General features: G+C 35.4%; 5 protein-coding genes across 14 annotated transcripts; 3 read left to right on the top strand and 2 right to left on the bottom strand.

Moving 5' to 3' along the window:
• The first annotated feature begins 208 nt into the window (after window positions 1–208).
• LOC145950813 (uncharacterized) lies at window positions 209–2,438 on the top strand. Its single transcript, XM_083062605.1, has 2 exons — window positions 209–1,160; window positions 1,808–2,438. The coding sequence occupies exons 1-2, from the start codon at window positions 1,122–1,124 to the stop codon at window positions 2,159–2,161; spliced, it is 393 nt and encodes a 130-aa protein (XP_082918731.1). The 5' UTR covers window positions 209–1,121; the 3' UTR covers window positions 2,162–2,438.
• A 149-nt stretch (window positions 2,439–2,587) lies between these two features.
• On the bottom strand, window positions 2,588–4,403 carry LOC109798292 (Ubiquitin-like superfamily protein). 4 transcript variants are annotated; one of them, XM_020358508.3, is made up of 5 exons: window positions 4,267–4,403; window positions 3,613–3,912; window positions 3,429–3,534; window positions 3,192–3,291; window positions 2,588–2,877 (listed from the first exon to the last, which is right to left on the bottom strand). In XM_020358508.3, exons 2-5 carry the CDS (start codon window positions 3,800–3,802, stop codon window positions 2,782–2,784), a joined length of 492 nt encoding a protein of 163 aa, XP_020214097.1. In that variant the 5' UTR covers window positions 3,803–3,912; window positions 4,267–4,403; the 3' UTR covers window positions 2,588–2,781. The 4 variants fall into 4 exon arrangements, with proteins under 4 accessions (XP_020214097.1, XP_020214098.1, XP_020214099.1 ...); XM_020358509.3 differs by having other exon boundaries at window positions 3,613–3,821; window positions 4,267–4,399; XM_020358510.3 differs by having other exon boundaries at window positions 3,613–3,810; window positions 4,267–4,399.
• Window positions 4,404–4,533: 130 nt separating this feature from the next.
• LOC109798291 (AP-5 complex subunit beta-like protein) lies at window positions 4,534–9,661 on the top strand. Of its 3 annotated transcripts, XR_003804130.2 has the most exons (5): window positions 4,534–5,943; window positions 6,122–6,561; window positions 6,723–8,263; window positions 9,208–9,320; window positions 9,407–9,661. XR_003804130.2 is itself a non-coding variant. In XM_029271318.2 (3 exons), the coding sequence occupies exons 1-3, from the start codon at window positions 4,534–4,536 to the stop codon at window positions 8,194–8,196; spliced, it is 3,324 nt and encodes a 1,107-aa protein (XP_029127151.1). In that variant the 3' UTR covers window positions 8,197–9,661. The 3 variants fall into 3 exon arrangements, 1 of the variants encoding a protein (XP_029127151.1); XR_003804131.2 differs by lacking the exon at window positions 9,208–9,320; XM_029271318.2 differs by having other exon boundaries at window positions 6,723–9,661.
• Window positions 9,662–11,272: 1,611 nt separating this feature from the next.
• On the bottom strand, window positions 11,273–14,905 carry LOC109799005 (pentatricopeptide repeat-containing protein At5g15300). Of its 5 annotated transcripts, XM_083062604.1 has the most exons (4): window positions 13,181–14,905; window positions 12,912–12,983; window positions 12,609–12,809; window positions 11,275–12,507 (listed from the first exon to the last, which is right to left on the bottom strand). In XM_083062604.1, exon 1 carries the CDS (start codon window positions 14,866–14,868, stop codon window positions 13,216–13,218), a length of 1,653 nt encoding a protein of 550 aa, XP_082918730.1. In that variant the 5' UTR covers window positions 14,869–14,905; the 3' UTR covers window positions 11,275–12,507; window positions 12,609–12,809; window positions 12,912–12,983; window positions 13,181–13,215. The 5 variants fall into 5 exon arrangements, with proteins under 5 accessions (XP_020215062.2, XP_082918730.1, XP_029127155.1 ...); XM_020359473.3 differs by having other exon boundaries at window positions 11,273–12,507; window positions 12,609–12,983; XM_029271322.2 differs by lacking the exon at window positions 12,912–12,983 and having other exon boundaries at window positions 11,277–12,507.
• Window positions 14,906–16,471: 1,566 nt separating this feature from the next.
• On the top strand, window positions 16,472–21,211 carry LOC109798285 (Cytokine-induced anti-apoptosis inhibitor 1, Fe-S biogenesi). The gene is made up of 8 exons (XM_020358495.2): window positions 16,472–16,603; window positions 17,420–17,567; window positions 18,863–19,029; window positions 19,112–19,183; window positions 19,530–19,689; window positions 19,774–19,907; window positions 20,606–20,680; window positions 20,929–21,211. Exons 1-8 carry the CDS (start codon window positions 16,601–16,603, stop codon window positions 20,965–20,967), a joined length of 798 nt encoding a protein of 265 aa, XP_020214084.1. The 5' UTR covers window positions 16,472–16,600; the 3' UTR covers window positions 20,968–21,211.
• The last annotated feature ends 253 nt before the right edge of the window (window positions 21,212–21,464 follow it).

Genomic DNA, 21,464 nt, shown 5'->3' with positions numbered 1-21,464 from the left:
TAGTTTGATAAATTAGGTAATTGAGTTTTATATGCAGGAACGGATTTAAAATATGTTTTCCATGCTGTTTATCAATTTTAAAGAATATAGCTGAAAAAGTATAAAGCCATACTTTATAATTTGTTTATCAATTTAAATACTTAATTGATTTGAATTATAATACGTTAGAGTTATAAATTAATTTGAATTAGAATGTGTCGTTAATTTGAATGTTCAAATCTTCAAAATCATAATTATATAATTATATATTTTTTGAATTATCTGTCTCTGTTCCTCTCACTCTTTCTCTCTCTAATCTCAATATGGTATTACAGAGCTGTGGATCCTTGCTGTCCCTCTCTTATTCCTACTGACCTTGTTGCTGTGTCCCGCCACCCCTTCTTCCTTTTCTCTCTGTCTGCACTATTAGTCTCTTCTCATGGTTGAAGAAACGTCATCGCCTTACCCACCACTCCATTTTCATGCTGAATCTGTCAAACCTTCCTCATCCCCTTCCCTTACCTTCTCGCACACTATTTCTGAGAAATTAGATACCAAAAATTATTTTCTTTGGTGTCAACAAGTTGAACCTGTCATCAAAGGCCATCTTCATCATTTCTTGGTTAATCCCCAAATTCCACAGAAATTTCTTTCGGTCTCTGACAGAGATGCTAATTGTATTTCTGAAAAATATCTTGCTTGAGAACAACAAAATCAGTTGCTTTTTTGTTGGTTACAATCATCAATGTCCAAGGACATGCTCACTCGAGTCACTGGGTGCAAGTCTCTTTCCAAATTTGGGACAAGATCCAAACATATTTTCATGCGCACACTAATGCCAAAGCACGTCAACTCCGAAATGATCTTCGCAGCACGAATCTTGACAATCATTAAGTTAAATTTCTGATTATCTTCTTCGAATTCAATCCCTGGTTGATGCCCTAATTGCTATTGCCTATTGGTGATTCCGTCTTCTCCAAAGAATATCTTGATATTGTTCTTGAAGGCCTTCTAGAGCAATATAAGTCCATTGTTTCTCTTATCAGCAGCCGCTTTGATGAACTTTCCATAGATGAAGTCGAAATCCTTTTTCTTTGCTCATGAATCGCGTCTTGTGAAATTCAAGAAAAAGAACCTCATCTATGTCAATATTCTTGAAACCTCCTCAAGCTCTAATTCTCGTATCTTACAAAACCTTATATATAAATTGTTGGCAATCACATCATATTCGGCATGTATTATTCGGATGCCCCTAGCAGTTCTCTATTTTAATGGAGACCGGATAAAATGAAAGTGTGTGAAAAATTGTTTAAATGTTACGTAGTTGAGAAAGAGAATTGAGTGCGTGCAGGTGAGCCTAACCCAATGGTGAGAGAAAGAGAATGTTGTGTGCATTTTTCGTGTGGGTTTTTCAGAGTGCTATGAAAGGGATTTTGAGTGTACGTGATCTTTTTTCTTTTTTTAGGAATGGAGTTGGTAAAAAGATACATGAAGGGGTGCGTACTGAAAATCGAATCAAATCAAATGGTGTGAGAGACTGTGTGAGGTTTGTTAGCATTAGACACTGTCACACTAGTGAAGAATGTTGTCTTTTTAACTTTTTGCTTTTGAATTTGTAATAAATATATATTTTAAATATTTCAATTATATTTTATATTCATGATAAAAGTTATATAATGATACTAAAGGTAAAAGAAAAAAAATTGTCCATTGTTAGAGAAGTAGACGTTATGCATTCCGCTCCATGCATTATGCACCACTTTCTCATTCTCTTTGCATTATGCTTTTTATTTTCTTCTTAATATTGCATTGTCTTTTTACTTTACAGATGATGCTACGTGGATTGTTCAACTTATATAAAGACACCTTCATTCTCCTTGTGCTTAGACAAGAATCGAAGATGAAGAAGGGCGAAGGTCAGTCACAAATCCTATCTGATGATCCATCCAAAAAACCCAATAAAATCTGTGGAAGCATCAACAACAACAGCAGTAGTAATGACGGAGGAAAACAGTGGCAGTGGCAGACTTGGTGGTCAGGCAGTGGCAGTGGAGGATGGTATGGTGGGGACTGGTACGGTGTAGGTGGTGGCGGTGGAGGATGGTATGGTGGAGGTGACGGTAGAGGGAGGTGGATGTGGTGGTGGAGGGAGGACGGTGGCAGTGGTGGTGGAACCTGCTAAACTAAAACTAGTGCGAGAGATTGTCCAACATTGTACTTTGTGTTTATGTTTTCAGAGTTGCTTGCTCCTGTGGTGGGATATCAATTGCAACAAAATCTGTTTGAATTTACATCTTGTTAATTGTTATCATAAAAAGTCACGGTTTCGTTTATCAGTCACTAGTTAGTAGTTAAGTGTATTTTGCTACCTCTATGGTGTTTAGCTTTGGAAATTGTATGGTGTCCATTTATTGATATGTCAATTTGCTAATTGACCCTTATGATGATGATTATGTTCATTGTGTTGTTTCTTTTGAAAAAATAATTCCAAAGGCCTCTTTAGAAAAGAACCAATTTACGTTTATAAGCAGTGCACAAACCCCACTATCCTTTTAGCAATCATCCTGGTCTGTCCTTGCAATGTATGAAGTTTATCATATCCTTTGGCTGCGGTTAAAATATAAAACTAAATTTTCTTATTTTATATCAGTTCAACCATTCGATTACCTTTATAATATTTTAGTAATTGCTTAAAAATAAAACAAAATAATGTGTATAGTGGCCTCCACAAGGTAGCTACTGTTCTAAACCAACAGAAATTTCAGTCTTACAGAACATGCTATACACCATTGGCTCGTTTGATCAGGAACGCTTGTTAAGGCCATGAAAAAAACGGTGCTTTCTCCTCTTCGAGTGCCTCCCAGACTCTTTTGTCGACACGTAGTGGACAAATTCAACCTTTATGGCATAAAATACCATTCAATTACACTCTTTTAGATATCATTCAATATGCCGACAAGGTAAGAAAAACTAAAGAATTTACGATAGAAATATTTTTAAGCAAAAAGAACAAAATATAGGAATTTCTTGGCACTACAAAAGAACAAAAAAGTACTGATTTGTTCAACAAATCCATGCCATAGGAAGAACGAATCTTTGAAGGGTGTGATATTTAAAATTCCAATATTGGAAAAGGAGAATAACATAGGGAAAAATAAATTAGCAAGAAGAGAAAAAAAAATCCATTTGAACACTGAACACAATGGGCAAACCTGAGAATGATTTCGCACACCAAAATTTTGAAGTGCCTCATTATCACCGAGGAGGTTGTTGTTGTGGCATGACAAGCAATAGTTTGCCCATACGTGTTTCCTGCAATTGCATAAAGTTTTTGCAATATAGAGTTGCACAAAATCAGGATTTCCAGAGATGAACTAATGTTAAATTAAATATTATACCATTCTTAGCAAATTCCACTAACTAAAGAGAAGAAGAAATCTGTAACTCACCAAGAAATATGGCGGTAACCCATGCTGGATTGTTCCATGTCATTTACCTTCTTCTCAATGGCAAGTTTCAAATCCTTGACTGTTGCTGAATTCATTACCGTCACATCTAACACCACCAAAATAACAAGTGAATCAGAGCTTTAAATTTTAAATTTCCAAAAGATGTTGGGAATGTGAGTATTACCAAATGTACTTCCATCCAATTTCAAGACAGAAATGCGCATCGCACTACCCAGTTCAAAGCTGATGAGAGTGTCAACATCTGCCAAAGTTGGGTTCATGGGGACATCAGAAAGTACAGGATCATCTAGCAAGGTTGTCAGCAAAGAGTTCAACCTTGCCTTCTTCATGCTGCTCTTGTTATATTCTTCCATGTATCTATCTGCTCTCAAGCTTTCCAAATACAATTAAGGGACCACTTGTCTCATTGTCTCTTAAATCTTAATTTAAGCAAATGCATTCAAATCCAACAATACATATTCTCCTGGACCAAGACATAACTAAAATACTAAAATGTCTATCGTTTATTACCAAATAACACTGCCTACACATTTTGAAAAAACAACTAACATAATGCAACCAACTAGCAGGTTGAAATATTCTTGTCTCCTAATTTCTCTGTCTCACTGTTCCTTAAAACATATCATGAAAATAAATAAATAAATAATAAATATATATATATATAATTGAAGTCTACGGCATAAAACTTCAAATAGTATTCAGAATATTATTTTACCTTCTAGAAATAAAACATGATGCAGTTGAACTAAATCTCCATACCATATAACATATAAACCTAATTTCTAGCTTATAGACAAATCTGAGTAGCAGAACACACCTGAAAAGTGGTAACGATTCAAGACGATCGAACTGAGAAAGAGTATTGGCAAAAAAGGAAGAGTGTTGTGTTGCGTGAATTTGAGAATTTTATGGATGGGTTGGACTTGGCGATCCAAACCAACAGAGAATGGGCTGGGCCGCTGGAAACATAGTCCGACCCAAAACGAACCCGGCCCGGTGTGGGTGAGTGAAACACGTGTTGTGTGCGCGTGTGTGCGAGTATCTTGATGTAAGCGAAGAGCAGCAACGCCGAAGCGTGAACGGCATGGCGGAGAAAGCGGCGGCGCCACCACCGTCGAAGCCTCTGACAGTTCAGGAGTGGGAAACCCTAATCGATGACTTCCAGAACGGCGTCCACCTCAAGTGGAACTCACTGGATCCTCTCTTCGATCTCCTTCTCCCCTCTCTTCTCCGCAAGGACTTCCCTCTCTCCCTCAAGCTCCAGCTTCTCATATTCCTCGACGAATTCTCCCTCTCCTTCTTCTCCAACCACCACCAACTCCACCGTCTCGTTGACGCGCTCAGAACCGTCGTCCACGCGCCTCCCGATGTCGCCGCTTCCACCTTCAAAGACCAGTTCATGGTTTCCGCCACCTCGATTCTCATCTGCGCGTCGGAGGAGATCGCGGTCGAGGCGCAGACGGAGAATATTCTGGTGGAGTTGTTGCTGACGGTTATAAACCGACCGAATTACGGTTCGGACCGGCACACACGTGGCATCGCGTGCGAATGCCTGAGGGAATTGGAGCGGTGGAAACCTGGTTTGCTTTCCGATGTGGTTGGACACTTGTGGAGTCTCTGCCAGAACGAGCGAACTCACGCTTCTCAGTGCTATCTGTTGCTCTTCACTTCGGTGATTCACAGCATCGTCGCTCGGAAACTCAGCGTCTCCATTCTCAACACTTCCGTTCCGATTGTTCCTTTCAATGCGCCGCAGTGCGTGACGGATTCGGGTTCGGGTTCGGGTTCAGGCTCGGATTTAGGTTCGGGTTTGAATGTGAAGGAGTTAAGGAGGGCGATGGCGTTTTTGCTGGAGTGGCCGCAAGTGATGACTCCTTGCGGGATGATGGAGTTTGTGTCTATGATAATTCCCGTGGCTGTGGCGTTGGAACTGCAACCTTCCATGCTGAAGGTGCAGTTCTTCGGGATGATTCATTCGTATGATCCTATTCTGTGCCATGTCGTTTTGAGCATGTATTTGCGTTTCTCGGATGCGTTTGATGGTCAAGAGGGAGAGGTTTCTCGCAGGCTTTTGTTGATTTCGAGAGAGGCTCAGCATTATTTGGTGTTTCGCTTGTTGGCTATGCACTGGTTGTTGGGTTTCAATCGATTGGTTTTCGAGAAGGCGAAGCCCTCTCTTGTATTGTGCTCCACCTTTTACCCGGCTCTGTTTGATCCTCTGGCTTTGAAAGCCTTGAAGCTTGACCTTCTTGTGTTTTGCTCTTGTGTCTTGAGGCTGAAAGGTGATTCTGATGAGTTGGTTGATCCGGTGAAGCTGTTTGAAGATGGTCTTGTTTGTGTCTCTTCCTTCAAATGGTTGCCTCCCGGGAGCACAGAGACCGCAGTTGCGTTTCGCACCTTTCATAAGTTTTTGATCGCTTCGTCCTCTCATTCCGATGATGATCCTTCCACCACAAGGAATCTGTTGGACTCCATGATATTTCGCACTTTGCAGGTGCTTAATAGTGTTTCTATTTTACATGTTGCATTCTAATTAAAGGATTTTGTTCCGTAGTATGTTAGTGTGTGAAGAGTTCAGACTCCATGGTTAATAGCTGATCAGAGCTCATGTCTGTCATCAGTGTTGTGTGTTTTGGCATGATGTATTCAAGTTTCTTTGTTTTGTTTTATAGGGTTTGCTTGTGAACTTGATGTTGGAGAGTAGGAGATTGGTTCCTGTTGTCGTTGCTTTTGTTGACCGTTTGCTCTCCTGTCAAAAGCATTCTTGGTTGGGTGAGTGCTTACTTCAGAAATTTGATGAGCACTTGCTTCCAAAAGTGAGAATGGATTATAAGTTGGTTTATTGCTTCCCAATATTTGATAGAATTGCTGAAAATCAGACAATACCTCCTCGTGGATTGTTAGAGCTGCTCACCAACTTCATGATTTTCCTTGTGGAGAAACATGGCCCAGATACAGGGATGAAATCTTGGTCCCAGGGAAGTAGAGCTCTTGGGATTTGCCGAACTATGTTGATGCACCATCATAGCTCTAGATTGTTCCTTAGACTATCTCATCTACTTGCTTTCACATGTCTCTATTTTCCTGATTTGGAGGTTCGTGATAATTCAAGGTATTACATTATCAATTGCTGCTCTTGACCTAATCTATTTCCCAGTTTTCTCCTTCACCTGTGGCTTATGAATTATTTCTTGAAATTAAAGATAGCTAAGGAAGGTTCAGAGGGCCTGCAAAGGCAATCACCTGTCTGTGCTGATATATGGTATTTTGCAGGATCTACTTGCGAATGCTGGTCTGCATTCCAGGGAAGAAGCTTAGAGACATTCTGAACCTGGGAGATATGATTCTTGGAATTTCACCATCTTCACACCCAACCTCATTTTTCAACGTTCAGTCACCTAGACCTTCTCAGAAATTCAAGACATTTAAAAACTTATCATCCTGTATTCACCTTGAGCGTTTTGTCCCATTGCTAGTCAAACAATTTTGGTCTATGTCATTGTCAAATTTAGTTCGAAGTAACAGTAAACCTGCTTATCTGGAGGGCATCAGAGATCTTGACCCCCCTGTTGAGGAAAAGGAATTGTCTGACAGTTCCGATGCACAGATCATCCCTGAAACTGGAAGAATAAATCAACCACAAGAGCCACTCCGTGTTATGGATTCTAAAGTTGCAGAAATTTTGAACACATTAAGGAAGTACTTTTCCTGTGTTCCGGACTTCAGATATATGCCAGGTCTAAAAGTTAGAATATCATGCAGTTTGAGGTTTGAATCTAGTAGTTTCAATCGCATGTTGGGAATAGATAAAACTGCCACATCCTTGGAAGAGATTGATGCACTTCCTGCTATATATGCTACTGTGTTAAAATTTTCGTCATCTGCACCATATGGGTCAATTCCATCTTATCGTATACCTTTTCTTCTCGGTGAACCTCACAATAAAGATCCTGCATCTCAAAATGCCTCCCTAAGTATTGTTCCTGTCGGTGTTGAAAATGATTCCAGGGAAGAGGAAAAATATAGAGCTACTGTTGTGATTGATTTGGAGCCCAGAGAACCCACACCAGGTATAGTTGATGTTCACATTGAAACAAATGCAGAAAATGGTCAAATCATCCAAGGTCAACTTCAAGGAATTACAGTAGGCATAGAAGACATGTTTCTCAAGGCTATTGTCCCGTCAGACATCCCAGAAGATGAAATACCTCGATACAACTTTGACTTGTTCAATACTTTATGGGAGGCATGTGGCTCATCCTCCAGCACTGGCCGGGAGACCTTTCAATTGAAAGGGGGCAAAGGGATTGCTGCCATTAGTGGAACTCAATCTGTCAAGCTTCTTGATGTACCTGCAACCTCTTTGATCCAGGCAACTGAGCGCCATCTGGCACGCTTTGTTGTAGGTGTGAGTGGGGAGCCACTTATTGATGCCATATGGGAAGGGGGAATCATTCAGAACGTCATTTTGGAAGATGCTTCTCCTGATGCTACTTCTGCTACTAATCACGATACAGCTCCACTCTGTCTTACTTACAATGATGAAGGGTATGAGAAGGGGGCTATTAGCAATAGCAGAAAAAGAAACCTGGGTTGTTTGCATGTTTTAATATTTCTTCCTCCACGGTTCCATCTCCTTTTCCAAATGGAAGTTGGTGATGTTTCAACTTTAGTTCGCATTCGTACAGACCACTGGCCCAGCTTAGCTTACATTGATGATTATTTAGAAGCTTTGTATCTGTCATAAGAGCTGTCGTTTCACCTGTATTGATGACTGCAGAAAGATGAATAATACTCGATCAGCTTGCCACAATGTATGTCCTTTTTTTTCCCTCTTTTTCTTGTGCAATACATAGTTTGTTTATGTTATATGTGGACTGTGGTTGTGCCCTTCATGATTCATTTTTGCTTCTGTGCATTTTAAGGGCATATCATTATCCGGTAAGAACTGTTCTCATGAGACAAGTTAATCTTTGCCATCTATGTATAATTGTATCATTAAAATTTGTTTTTCTCATGATAACAACTGAGAACAATTCTCACTTGATAAGTCCCCATATACATATAGGGGACTACTAATTTACTCCAACTTGATTTTTTATGTGTAGTATGCTTGCAAACTACACTTTTGGATCTATCATAGTCCTTTAAAAAACAAGTGAGAGTATATTAGCAGTTGGAGCCTTGGAGGGCTAATAATATACTTCCATTTGTTTTTTTGGAAGGAGTTGATTAGTAAGCAACACCTTTGGCCATATTTTAACAAATTCAAGTTGTAGCTTGCTAGAATACTCATTCTAACAATAGGAGTGTAGTTTGCAAGCATGTTTACTAATATTCTACTTGTTTTTTTTTTAAAAAAGTCTTTTACCAAGCTTCTACACTTTTAGGAGTATTTTAACAAATCCAAAGCTAAGAGTTGGTGATGCATCATAAAGGCTTTCCTTTTTTTAACATATAGCTCAATAAATTTTCTACTACTGTTATTTTCCTCAGTCTAGCTCTTGAAGCTTGGCTGAATTTGCAATTCTAAAATGAGTTTCTTTTTATACATGAAACCAAACCCACCAAGTACAAAAAGTTTTCTTCTAAATCCGGCTGTTGTGTTAAATGCCTGAAACTGTATTAGAACTTCATATATTGCAGTTAAAAAATGTAGTCGCTTCAGTATTATTTATATTGAAAGCTGCGATAATAATTAATTTTAATCAACAATGATGGAACAATAATATTTAAGATTGGTTTGAATTGCGATCAGCGTGACTTGTACAATGAGAACGTACAATTCTCTGCATATTTTGTGATATGCTCTTTGTGAAGATTTCATTCTGCTGTTACAAGGGTCTACCTCTATTTAAACTGTGCTACAAGGTAATTTCCCTCTGTGATGTTTTGTGTCATTTCTTTGTTAGGGCCTGTAGCATTTTTTACATAAGCCATTCTTTACTTTTATGCAGGTAGCACTGTCCAGTAATTTCCTTGCCGTAGGCATATAATTGACATAAAGTTGTGGCTGGCTTTGTCACGGGGAGTGATATAATGAAGGTTTTAGATAAAAATGGAAATGTTAGTTGTTGTACATGGTCTGTAACTCTTGTTATTTGTCTCTATTTTTATTTTCCTTTTTTGTATTGTCTTTGTTGAGGGCTTCTTATTCTCTAATCTTTTGTAGTTATATATTTTTCTTTCTCTAATAAAATTTATTCTTTATATTTGAAGAAAATATATTACCTTGAAGACATATGTTTTACCTGCCTGAGATTCTTTTAAAATTTTGTTGCGAACGAGCATTTTGAAAATTCTTTAGATATTCGTTAACATTTCTCCAGTCCTTACAGGATTAAGCAATGATCAACCTTTACAGGATTGATCAACCATTCCCCAAGATTAGCGCGAGTAACAAGTTCTCATTGTAAATTTGTAATTTTTTTTAATAAAAAATTATACTTTGACAATGATATGATATTCATTAGTCATGTAGTAAGCATCATTCAAAACTTAGTCTTTGCTCTTCAGCGTGGTGTAACTCTTCTGATACAATGCTTTCAAGTAAAAAAGACTTTTTTTTGAGTAAAAAAGACTTTTTTTTGAGTAAAAAAGTTTATTGGTATTCAATCAGGATTTTATGTCACTTAAAAACAATCAAGTGGTATTCAATCTGGATTTTCAAGATTTTTTAAAGAGTCTATTAAAATTCATTGGTATTCATTTGAGATTTTTTACAACTTAAAAACAATCCATTGGTATTAAAAAATATAAGGATTTTAAATGATTGTTGTGTGTGAGAGATTTTGAAGGACTTTCTAGTGTTATCTATAAATACCAAATTCATAAAACAATCTCATCCAAACCCATTGGATTTTAAAGGATTGTTTGAAGTGACTTTTCAAGAATTTTCAAGTGAGTTTTTCATCTTTTTTTTTCTATGCTCCTGTCTTCTCTATTTTTTATCTGCTAATAATACTGTATTATTGTTCATTGCTTATATATAATATTATAGTACTGTTCTCATCCTATTCTCCTATTTTGTGAAACTCAGATATGTAAATGATAGTGTCATTGACTTGCTTTATTTTTCTGTTTGTTCTCTTTAATTGACTTCTTTACTATGTAGTTGAATTTGTTCTTTTATATAACACAAAAAAATGCTTGAAATTTTAACTTTTAAGTGACAATTTTTTTATAACACACGTCAAGAAAAGAAAAAGGTGAAAGATGAAATTGATATCATAATCTCTATAATATATATATATATATAAGATGAATTTGTTAGGGTTTTTGTGAGTAGAATAAGATGAAAATAGATCTTAGTTGGGGGAAGAACCCTCTTAGCATAAAAACTGCGATCTCTCTTTTTTCCTTAAGTTTGTTACTCTTATTCCTCATCCTTTTATGACTCAACAATTATTTTATTTTTTTTACTATGAATTTTTATTTTTATTTTTATATTGTGAAATTAGGACTTTTTTATATTTAAAAAAAATTAACATAAGACATTATAGTATCTAATTTTTTAGGATTTAAGATTTATGCCTTCATTAGCTTATTTTTTAAAAGAGGAAATATTGTTAAAATGTTTGTTAGAATAATTTACATTTATAAATATCGTTAAAAATTATCATATAATATATAATTAAAATAATTTATATATATATATATATATATATATATATTCTATATATCTAAATGCTTATATTCTTTAAATAATAATAATAATTATAATTATTATTATTATACTAATATTATATATATTGCATATGTAATTAGGTAAATATTTTTTTTTGAATTAATCGACGCCAATTTTTAGCTCTATTTTGAAGTGTAAGATATCATCTACAAGATTTTGCAGGTAAGGGTAATGACCTTGAAAATGAGAAAGAATTGTTCAATCTTCGTCATGCGTCTTTAAGGAATGTGATCAAGAGAATATTTGGTATTTTTAAATCAAGGTTCACAATTTTTAAGTCAGCATCTCCATTTTTATTTAAGACACAAGTAGAACTTGTGTTAGTATGTGCAACATTACATAACTTTCTACATAAAGAATATCGTTCTGATGAATTTCCAATTAAAGCGATGGATGAACCTTCATCTCCAACGTTACCAGTTAATGAAGATCATACTTTTTGAACCTATTATTTAAACCCAGGAGCAAGAGCGAAAAGACGCTAATATTTAGAGGACTAGTATAGTTATAGATATGTGGGTGAATGTTATTTAAGAGGATAAGATATGGAGAATTATTATTATTATTATTTATCTAGACATTATTATTTTTTTTTTATTTTTTGTTTTTGACTCTTTTTAAATTTGAATGTATGAAATTTTTTTTGAAATCTTATCAAATGTCAAAAATCCACGAAAATTCTACAAAATTCACAAAATCCCACAGAATCCATTAAAATCCTGATTTAAAAGTCTTGCAGAATCTATTAAAATCCTGATTTTAAGTCTGATAGAATCCTGCAAAATCTTAAAAGTCATGAAAATCCTGCAAAGTCTTTTAAAATCCGCAGGATTTTTTTTAACTAAAAAAGTCTTTTAAAATTCTAATCCAATACACCCACCTTAGTCTTTGCTCTTCAGCGTGGTGTAACTCTTCTGATACAATGCTTTCAAGTAAAGAAACCTAATCTCTAGCAAACGAGAGGAGAAAAATGATAACAAGATAAATATCTTGTCTCGAGCGATCTCCCTGATTCAAATGGAAGTTTTGAAGATTACATGTCGTTACTCTTCTCTTGGATCAGAAGATGACTTTTGCCGCAACAGCATATTCTTTGCATATTGGATGGCACTCCAAGGCATCTCTTTCATTTCTTGGAACCTTGTTATACCTTGGATCAGATTTTTAAGAACATTTACCAGTACTGTGTAGACTATGAAGTAAGCACTGTTTTGCCATGGTCAATTTCTTGATATGCCATTTAAGCTGTCAGGACTTCAGCTAGAACTCTAAATTCATGTGAACGATGCTAGCCAAATCACAATGGTCATTGATGTTGGAGTAGCACACATTACTCTTGATGTAATTGAACCTCCATATTCAAGTGACATTCTGTTAGAATTACCAATGTAGAGCATAAGTATATAAGAGCACAAGTAACAATATAACAAAAGAAAATGCCACAGAAAACCACTAGCATGTGCGTCACTTACCTCCTGAATCATCTTTATATGTTCCCAAAAGAGCCTTCCTAGTTAGGTGGATTAAGATCGAGATTAGGTGCAAGCCCTTCAGGATCCTTTTCTAATTTAAGCTTAGATTCCTTTCATGGTGCCTAAGAAGTATGGGAACGACATTACTGTTTCTCCGATGAAAGAAAATGGGATATAAAACTCATCCTCATCTGCAGCCAACTTCGAACATAAAGCAATTTACCAGAAAGCAAACTTAGTATAATTCAAGTCTCTGAGAGTTATTCACATTCGTTTAATTTAATTTTTATTTTTCAATCTAACCTCCTTACTATCCGATTGAATGTATTCTAGTCCTTATAAACAAGATGGGAATAAATTGCATCCAATCATAAACTGGAGAATAAAGCAGAAAAAATATCAGTACTCAAGAAACAAAATGGAATTTTATAAAACTACAGGATTAACAGGTAAGAACACGTTCTAATCCTTTCAGATTTTGGAGTAAACGCAAATTACACTCACTTAAGTTTTTCTATAAAAGATGAAAATAAACAAGAGTAACAGTATCACATGAAGAAATGAAGTCATACCAGAGTCTTTGACTGTCCCCACAATATGGACAAAGCTAAGAAATATCAAGTTTCAGGAGGAGGCCAATAGTTTGTTCAGAAAGCTTATCAGATTCAGTCACATCGATTTGGCTGTACCCAACTTGCTTGGGAACATGCAAGCAAATCATTTCACTCCTGACTCGCTCAACCTCATCCCATCTCTCAGCTTCAGCATAAATGTTAGATAACAACACATAATCTCCATCTGTTAGACCCTCCAATTTGGCAAGTTGTTGAAAAGACACCTTAGCCAACTCCACATTACCTTGTGTCCTACAAGCACCCAGCAATGTTCTCCATAAAATGCCACCATTTTGGAAAGGAGCAGTCTTAATCATCTGATGTGCCTCTCCCAACAAACCAAATCTGCTTAAAAGATCAACCATGCAACCATAATGCTTGATATCAGGCAGAATTTTATACTTCTTCACCATATGATCAAAATACCATCTTGCTTTATCTACCAAACCCTTGTGACTACAAGCAATCAAAACACCAAGGAATGTTACCCGGTTCGGCCTAACAGTACGAAACCCATGTTCTATCTCTGAAAACAACTGCAGAGCTTCCTCGCAGTAACCATGGACAGCCAAACTAACAATCATAGCATTCCAACAACTCACAGGTTTTATCCTCATTCCATTAAATACCTCCCAAGCTGAACTCAAATTCCCACATTTAGAATACATGTTCAGAAGGGCGTTTCCTAAATACCCTTCAATTTTATGCCCACACCTTTTGAGAGACTCGTGTATTTTGCTTCCCATTTCCAGAGCACCAGTTTCAGCACAGGCACCCAGAACTGAAATAAACGTTACTTCCGTCGGTTTTACTTCATCCTTTTGCATCTCAGAAAACAGTTCCAACGCTCCTGCATAATCCTTAACAGACACACAACCAGCAATCATAGAATTCCATGACACAACATCCCTCTCAGGCATACCATGGAACACCCTCCTTGCACCCTCAATATCACCTAACCTAATGTACCTCCCAATCACAGTGTTCCATGAAACAACATTCCTTTGTGGCATTGATTCAAGAAGGCAATCAGCCGCTTCAGAATCCTTGACACGATCATACGCCGATATCATGATGTTCCAAGAAGCCAAACTTCTGTTACTGATTTCATCAAACAAGTGTTGGGCAACATGGAGTAACCCGCATTGGGAGTACATATAGAGCAAAGAGTTCTGTATAGAGGGGTCTTGATGAAACCCCAGTTTGAGAACCGTGCAGTGAATTTCACACCCTTTGGAGACAAGGATGAACTCATCACACGTGCCGAATTCTTGGACAAATTTGTGTGCTTTGGAACAAGCCTTGAGTACAAAGTTGTAGGTGAAATGGTCGGTGACAACGTTGGAGGTTTGCATGTGGTTGTAGACGTGTAGAGATTGGAGGGGGTAGGGAGAGTAGGCAAAGGCTCGAATGATGGTGTTGCAAAGGAAGGAGCTGTGCATGGAAGTTTGTAGGAAGAGGGAGTGAGCATGGGAGAGGTTTCCCATCGGAGAAAGTGCAGAAAAGAATATTAACTTGGTAGTGAAGGGAAGGTGAGACTGAAGGCCTGATTTGGTGATCATGGCTTGGACTTGTTTCAGCTCCGACATGGAACCAAGTTGGTGAACCATGCAGCTTATGCGTGAATATGTTCCTGTCATACTCATACATAGTCATAAGAAAATGAGAGTTTTCGTATGAACCATGTTAAGGTTAAGGTTGAGGTAGGGAAAGTTGAAAAACTGAATTACTATTTTTTTTTATAAAATTTAAAAAAAAGTCTACATAATATAAATATTAGAAGAGAATAAAAATAATATGTATAAAAACCAAAATAAAATATTTTTAATTATATGAACTAAAAAAGTAAAAATTTTAAAATTATAAGAAAAAATAATTAAACCTTTATTTTTATTTTAGTTATATTTTGATAAAAATGGGTCAACTTTATATTGTTTAAATCATAGTTTTAAAAACTAGACCGGTCATCAAACCGGTTAGAGTACTAGGTTAGTGGATCAAAGGTTAAACCGGTTGGTCATTAATTGAATCACATAACTCGATTTTTATTAAATTTTTTTAAAAAATATTCATGTTAAATATATTTTACTTATAATTTTCAATAGATTCATATCCTATTTTAAATTTCAATTTCTATCTTATTTAAAATTATCTTTATTTTTATTTTGTATAAAAAAATACATAAAAAATTACATGTTAAACTGTATATTAATATAAATTAAAAATATAAATAATATGTACATATATAATATGTTTCTAATTGATATCATAAAATAATATATGTAATATCTACATAGATATTATATTATTAAATATATAATTTAAAATTAATAATATATTATAAAAGTTATTTAAGTTACATATATAGAATCAGTTTTTGAAACTGAATGTGGATGGCAACTTTAATGTATCTAATGGTAGGATGAGTATTGGTGGGGTGGTTCGGGACTGCGCTGGAAGATGGCTTTATGGGTTTTCCAAAACAGCTGGGAAGGGAGACCACATTCTAGCCGAGCTGCTTGCTATCAAGACTGGTCTTTCTAGATGTTGGGAAAAGGGTTGGAAGCATATTATTTGTGAATCAGACTGCTTGGAAGTTACTAAAGTGCTCCCCTTAGAGAAGGAGGACCATAGTCACCGTCATAAACATTGTGGAACCATTGAGGATATTCGTATTCTCTTGAGGAAAAGCTGGTTCACCACCATAGTTCACATAAACAGAGATGCCAATAAGGTCGCAGATAGACTTGCAAGTTGGAACACAACAAAAGCTGACTGGGATGAGGACTGGGATGAGAACTGGGATATACCACCAAATAACGTACTTGATCTTCTGATGTTAGATAATTTGTCCATCACGTAATCTGCATGTCTTGGGGTTCCGTGATTTGTTTCTTATTTTATTTCTTTCCTTTACTTTCTTTCTTTAACTTCCTGTTGTACCAAAAAAATTTAAGTTACATATATTATAAACAAATACATTAGAAAAAATAGTCATTCTTATGTTTAATAAGACTCTTTGTTTTTTTATTAACATATTCAATTCTCATTGTTATTTTTGTGATTTGTGATCCTTTAAAAAAAAATTTAAAAATTATAGTTGAATCGATTTGACTCATCGATTCATTGGTCGAATCAAAAAATTGACCAGTTCAATCTAATTTAAAATGAGTCGAATGCATAATCGATTCAACTTAAGATTCAGACCAGTATTTTATAACATTGTTATCTAATTATAACCCTCACGTGATTTGCATGTGCAGATCTCTATAAAAGCCGCACCGGTCGCTCTGTTGGTTTAATTTCTGCAGTCGGCAACTCAGCCTTCGTCTTCAAGCTTCCTTCGATTTCGTGCTGTCGCTTTTGCTTCCCATCGGAATGGTTAGTGCCTTTTTCTCTTTCTTTCTCTCATAACAAGATTTTGCGCTTCATCACGATTTTAGTTTATTTTTTCTTCTTTTATTCCTAGGTCTATATTGCATTCACACTTCCTTCCCCAACGCTTTAATTCCCTTATGATTTGAGTTTTCCATCTAACGAAATCAATTTCGATGGCTAAAAAAATTCCTTCTAGTGTTCGATGGAATCTGATTAACGTCTCGTTTTGAAGTCGGCTTAGTGTTGTTTTGGGAATACTTGAAATTATACCAATTTTTATTTTCATCTTGCGATATTTATATGATATGAGCAATTATATTCTAGTATTGGGGGAAGATAACACATGTATGTCTCTGTAACCTAAAAAGATAGGAGTGCAATTGACAAGTTGATTCTTATTTCATTGAGCGTGTAATATCTCATTGTGGAGGTATGTTGATGTTGAAAGGCTATTGAGAAACCAGCTAGTTGAACAAAGGAAAGGAATAATCGCAGCTGTAAGGGGACTTAATCTTTCGTAGAGAGTGCAATAAATTAAAATCAAATATTCGTTCACTTTGATGGACAGGTTTGAAGAGCAATAAGAGAGTTATATTAAGACACTTTTTAGCTTATAAGTTAGTGTGTGCAATCTGTCTCAAGCTTCCTCAATTACACAGATTCTTCTAATAATTCCAATCTCGCACCATATTTAAACAAATGCATCATAGATTACTTACCCGTTGTGGCACACAGCTAGAAAGTAGACTTAGGAGGCAGATGATGAATATTGCAGGATGGTGCAAAAACATTTTAAACTCAACTTTTTGAATATTGCAGGATGGTGCAAAGACACATGGTGCTGTGTTGGCATGTACAGATGGGGCAGTTCTTCCCATCAGTCAAGTGTTTAATGCAATTAGAGAGCTTGGAAATGAGGGGATTGAGCAATGGGATCCTTTAGTTCTTACATCTGCAACCCTCTTAAGTAATTTTCTTGAACCTTAAATTGCATTTGTGTGTTTGTGCTCGTATGTGCTATGATAATCTGTGGGTTTCACATAAGAATATGTCTAAGGGGGTTACTTTACTCATTTTATAGAATGAATTTGAGTGAAACTCAATGAATTGTATTTTCACATCCCTTAACATTTTACTCAACTAAATTTTACCAAAGCAAAATATGTTTATTGCAATTTTGTAAACAATGATTAACTATGTTCCTCTGGAGGAATTCTGCTATCAGATGCTGTTGTCATGTAATGTTCAGAGGTTGCACTCAAGTGAGTTAATATACCAGTTAGGCTACTGTACATATTAGCTTGAATTAGTGCCTTAAAAATCAGAGTTAAACTTCCTTTTTCCTGGAATTCATGTCCAACTCTATTGAATAAATTGAAATGCCAATGGATGTGCATGCATGATAAGTGATAACAGATGACTTGTGATTATGATTTTTAATACTTCAAGTTGGTGGTTCTTTCAAGGGTATTAAGTGTTCATTCAATTAAGAAATCCAAGCATAACCATGCTTCATCTATTGAGGAAAATTTTGATTTTAAATTATGCTTATTATAGAAAGAATTTTTACATGTCATTTATACAATCTTTCAATACGATAAGCCAGTCTTTTTCAGAGAAATGTATACATTGACACTTCTATTTACCATGGAAAGACCAAGTATTGCTATATACCATTAGTCTATATATGTTTTATATTTCTTTTATTTACATTAGAAAATAAAAGGGAATCTAGGTAAGAAAGGATACATACTTGCTATTATGCATTGTTTATACTTGTTAGATGTTGTATATTTCTGTTAGTTGATCTTTCTTGCTTCAGGATGAATTTATTATGTATAACTTACAGCCCAGTAACTTGTGAGTAAAGATGTCACGTTGTTTGGATTTTCTTTTCTTCTTTGTCACTTGCCCAGTTTTTTTTTTTGTTTGCTTAGTTTATCTGTTACAGTAAATGGGATAAATTTCAATGTTTTATATTAGCTACTTCAACTTAGGATCTATTACAGACCACTGGTTCAACCATTTGTTTTGGCAAAGAAATGCATGAACTGCAAGAAAACTGGAAATAGGCAGTCCTTCCTGTATTTTTCTGATTCCTCTAAACATAGGTCAACCCATAGTTATTGTTTCTTGGAAAAAAATTGGATGGAAGTTGAAATTTCCCTTGCAAATGCTCAATTTCCCAGTTGTGTTTATATCATTTTTATTGAATTGTAGCTGAAGAAACCATTTTTTATCACCTATTGTTGCAAATTTCAGGCAAGTTGCCGGTAGATTCTTCATCTGTTGATTTTGTGATTTTAATCTGGCTGTCAATTGATTGTCCTGTGGACCAACTGGTTCAAGAAATCCTTAGAGTGTTAAAAGTAGGTGGTACAATTCTTATTCGCAAGTCTTCTCAGTCTTCTGTGAATTCGTTTGATAAGGTAATAACAACTTAGAATATGCCTGAGTGAATTTATATTGTTTTTCTGCATGATCTAATTATTTCCCCCGTTGTCATTGCAGATAATATCTGATCTTGAGAACAGGTTATTGTTGGCTGGGTTTTCAGAAACACAAGTTTTACAATCAACTGGGGTAAGTTTCATTAACTGGTATCTCCTCTGGCATCTCAATTCATCATTTTCTTATTGTTTTATGCTTGGTTAGGTCAGACAAGTTGAATAATAGTCTGACATGTGTCTTGAAACCCATTCTACTGGTATTTAGCGACTATTATTGTCAAGTTAATGTTTTTTCACTGAGCACAATCATTAATTTCAGTTAATCTTCTTTTTTCTTCTGCCCAATTTGTCCTCCGTTTGCCTGATGAGTGAAATATGGCCATGAGTCATCAAAATTTATTCTTTTTCTTTCTTTTCTAATTAACTGTTGTGCCCATCATACAAATTCTAATTATCAATATGATTTGTATTGCACATAGATCATAGCTAAAAAGCCTTCATGGAAAATTGGTTCGTCTTTTGCACTAAAGAAGGTGATTAAGAGTTCACCTAAAATGCAAATTGATGTTGATTCAGATCTGATTGATGAAGATAGTCTTTTAACTGAAGAAGATTTAAAGAAACCCCAGCTGCCACCTGGTAAGGAACACTTTTTTAAGTTGACGTTTCTCAACTAGTATTTGTGTGATATTAGGCTCTTGGCTTGACATGTTTATGCAATAGGTGATTGTGAAATTGGGAGTACAAGAAAAGCCTGCAAAAATTGCACTTGTGGGAGGGCTGAAGAAGAGGAAAAAGTATTGAAGTTAGGATTGACAGCAGAACAGATTAATAATCCTCAATCAGCTTGTGGCAATGTATGTTTTTTTTCTTTTGCACTACTTATGCTTTCTAAGGCTGTTTTCAATAAGAATTCACTTTTGCTTTCTGCACATGTTAGGTAAAAAGTTCTAAACTGTTTAATAGTTCTACAATTGTTTGGTTAGATAGCTATCTTGTTTAGTTTAGATGGTATATAGAAGCACAGGAGGGTTAAAATAACCCCTCCCCCATTTCATGCCAGGTAAATTAAATTTCATGAAATAGTAGAGCTAGTGCTGTATCATAAATCCTTTCTTTTCTTGTTGCATGTTGCTCAGGAATATGGATTTAAAGGCTTATGAATGGAAAAAGTGCTTAATGTCCTACTGCCGTTTCTTTCAATTTAGCTACGAAAGCTGGTTATGATTTTTAAATGACTATATAAATTCGTGTAGCCAAGCTCACCTATTGAGGAAGAACTTTTGTTTTAGGTTATAAATCCACCTGTATTTCATATCTTGCCTACAGTGCTTATTTGTAAAGCCAAAGCTAAATTGAACATTAATTTTGATCAACATTCCAGCATTGATGAAACAAGATGTCTAAAATTAATTTGAAATGATCAGCATGGCTAGTATCTATGAGCTACAATTTATGAATAATCACCCTCTATTATATCAATCAGTCCTCTAATAGGATTTCAGAATTTTCTCCCATAATTGGCATTGCTCTCAAAGTTGTCTTTGGTCTGCAGTGTGGGCTCGGGGATGCTTTTAGGTGCAGTACCTGCCCTTACAAGGGACTGCCTGCCTTCAAATTGGGCGAGAAGGTACTTTCTCTCCCTCTATCTCTCTATTTCTAGAAGCTTTCTCCTATTAATTTTTTTCAAAATCTTGTTTTTAACTTATATATAAACTAATTTTAACTTATAAAGAAACTTATTTAATTTTTTATTTTATTTTATTCTCCTATAAGTGCTTCTAAAAAGGTTTAGTCAATGAGGCCTATAACTGTTTGGTGGTGTCATTTCTTTGATGGTATCTTTTATTGCATAAGTCACTATTTATTTTCATGCAGGTAGCACTGTCCGGTAACTTCCTTGCAGCAGACATATAAATGGATAAAGTTGCAGTACGCTTGGGAATGGTTATTATAGAATTTTTTTTTTTAATGTAGTATGGGATTTTTATCAGTTATGCTAATGCTAGAAAAACCATTCATCCTAGTTGTTCGATACAATTTTTACGCTTGACAGTGCGAGAGATCCAAGTTTTCCAGGTAGCTATTATAGAGTTGTAATGCCACTGTTGCTTGCTCTTGTATATGCTTTTGATATAATATCGTTTATTATTAGAAACTATAGCTTTGGAACAGATGATTATAAGAAATCATGATCCCTTTTAAATGTAGTAGATATACTATATACTATATACTATTTTGTGTAATTTTTAAAAAGATATTTATTTATTTGTCTTATAATTGTTTTAGATTAAATTAAAATAATATAACATAACTAATAAGATCTATCATATATATTAGTTAAATTCTTTAGAAATTAACTTAAAGTTTGATTTTTGTCGTGCATATCATAGGTGCACATCAATAAGATGATT

This window comes from Cajanus cajan, chromosome 8 (genome assembly GCF_000230855.2).
Source record: "Cajanus cajan strain Asha chromosome 8, NIPB_CcT2T_4, whole genome shotgun sequence".
Taxonomy (NCBI): Eukaryota; Viridiplantae; Streptophyta; class Magnoliopsida; order Fabales; family Fabaceae; genus Cajanus; species Cajanus cajan.
This window is presented reverse-complemented; position numbering and strand designations above follow the sequence as displayed.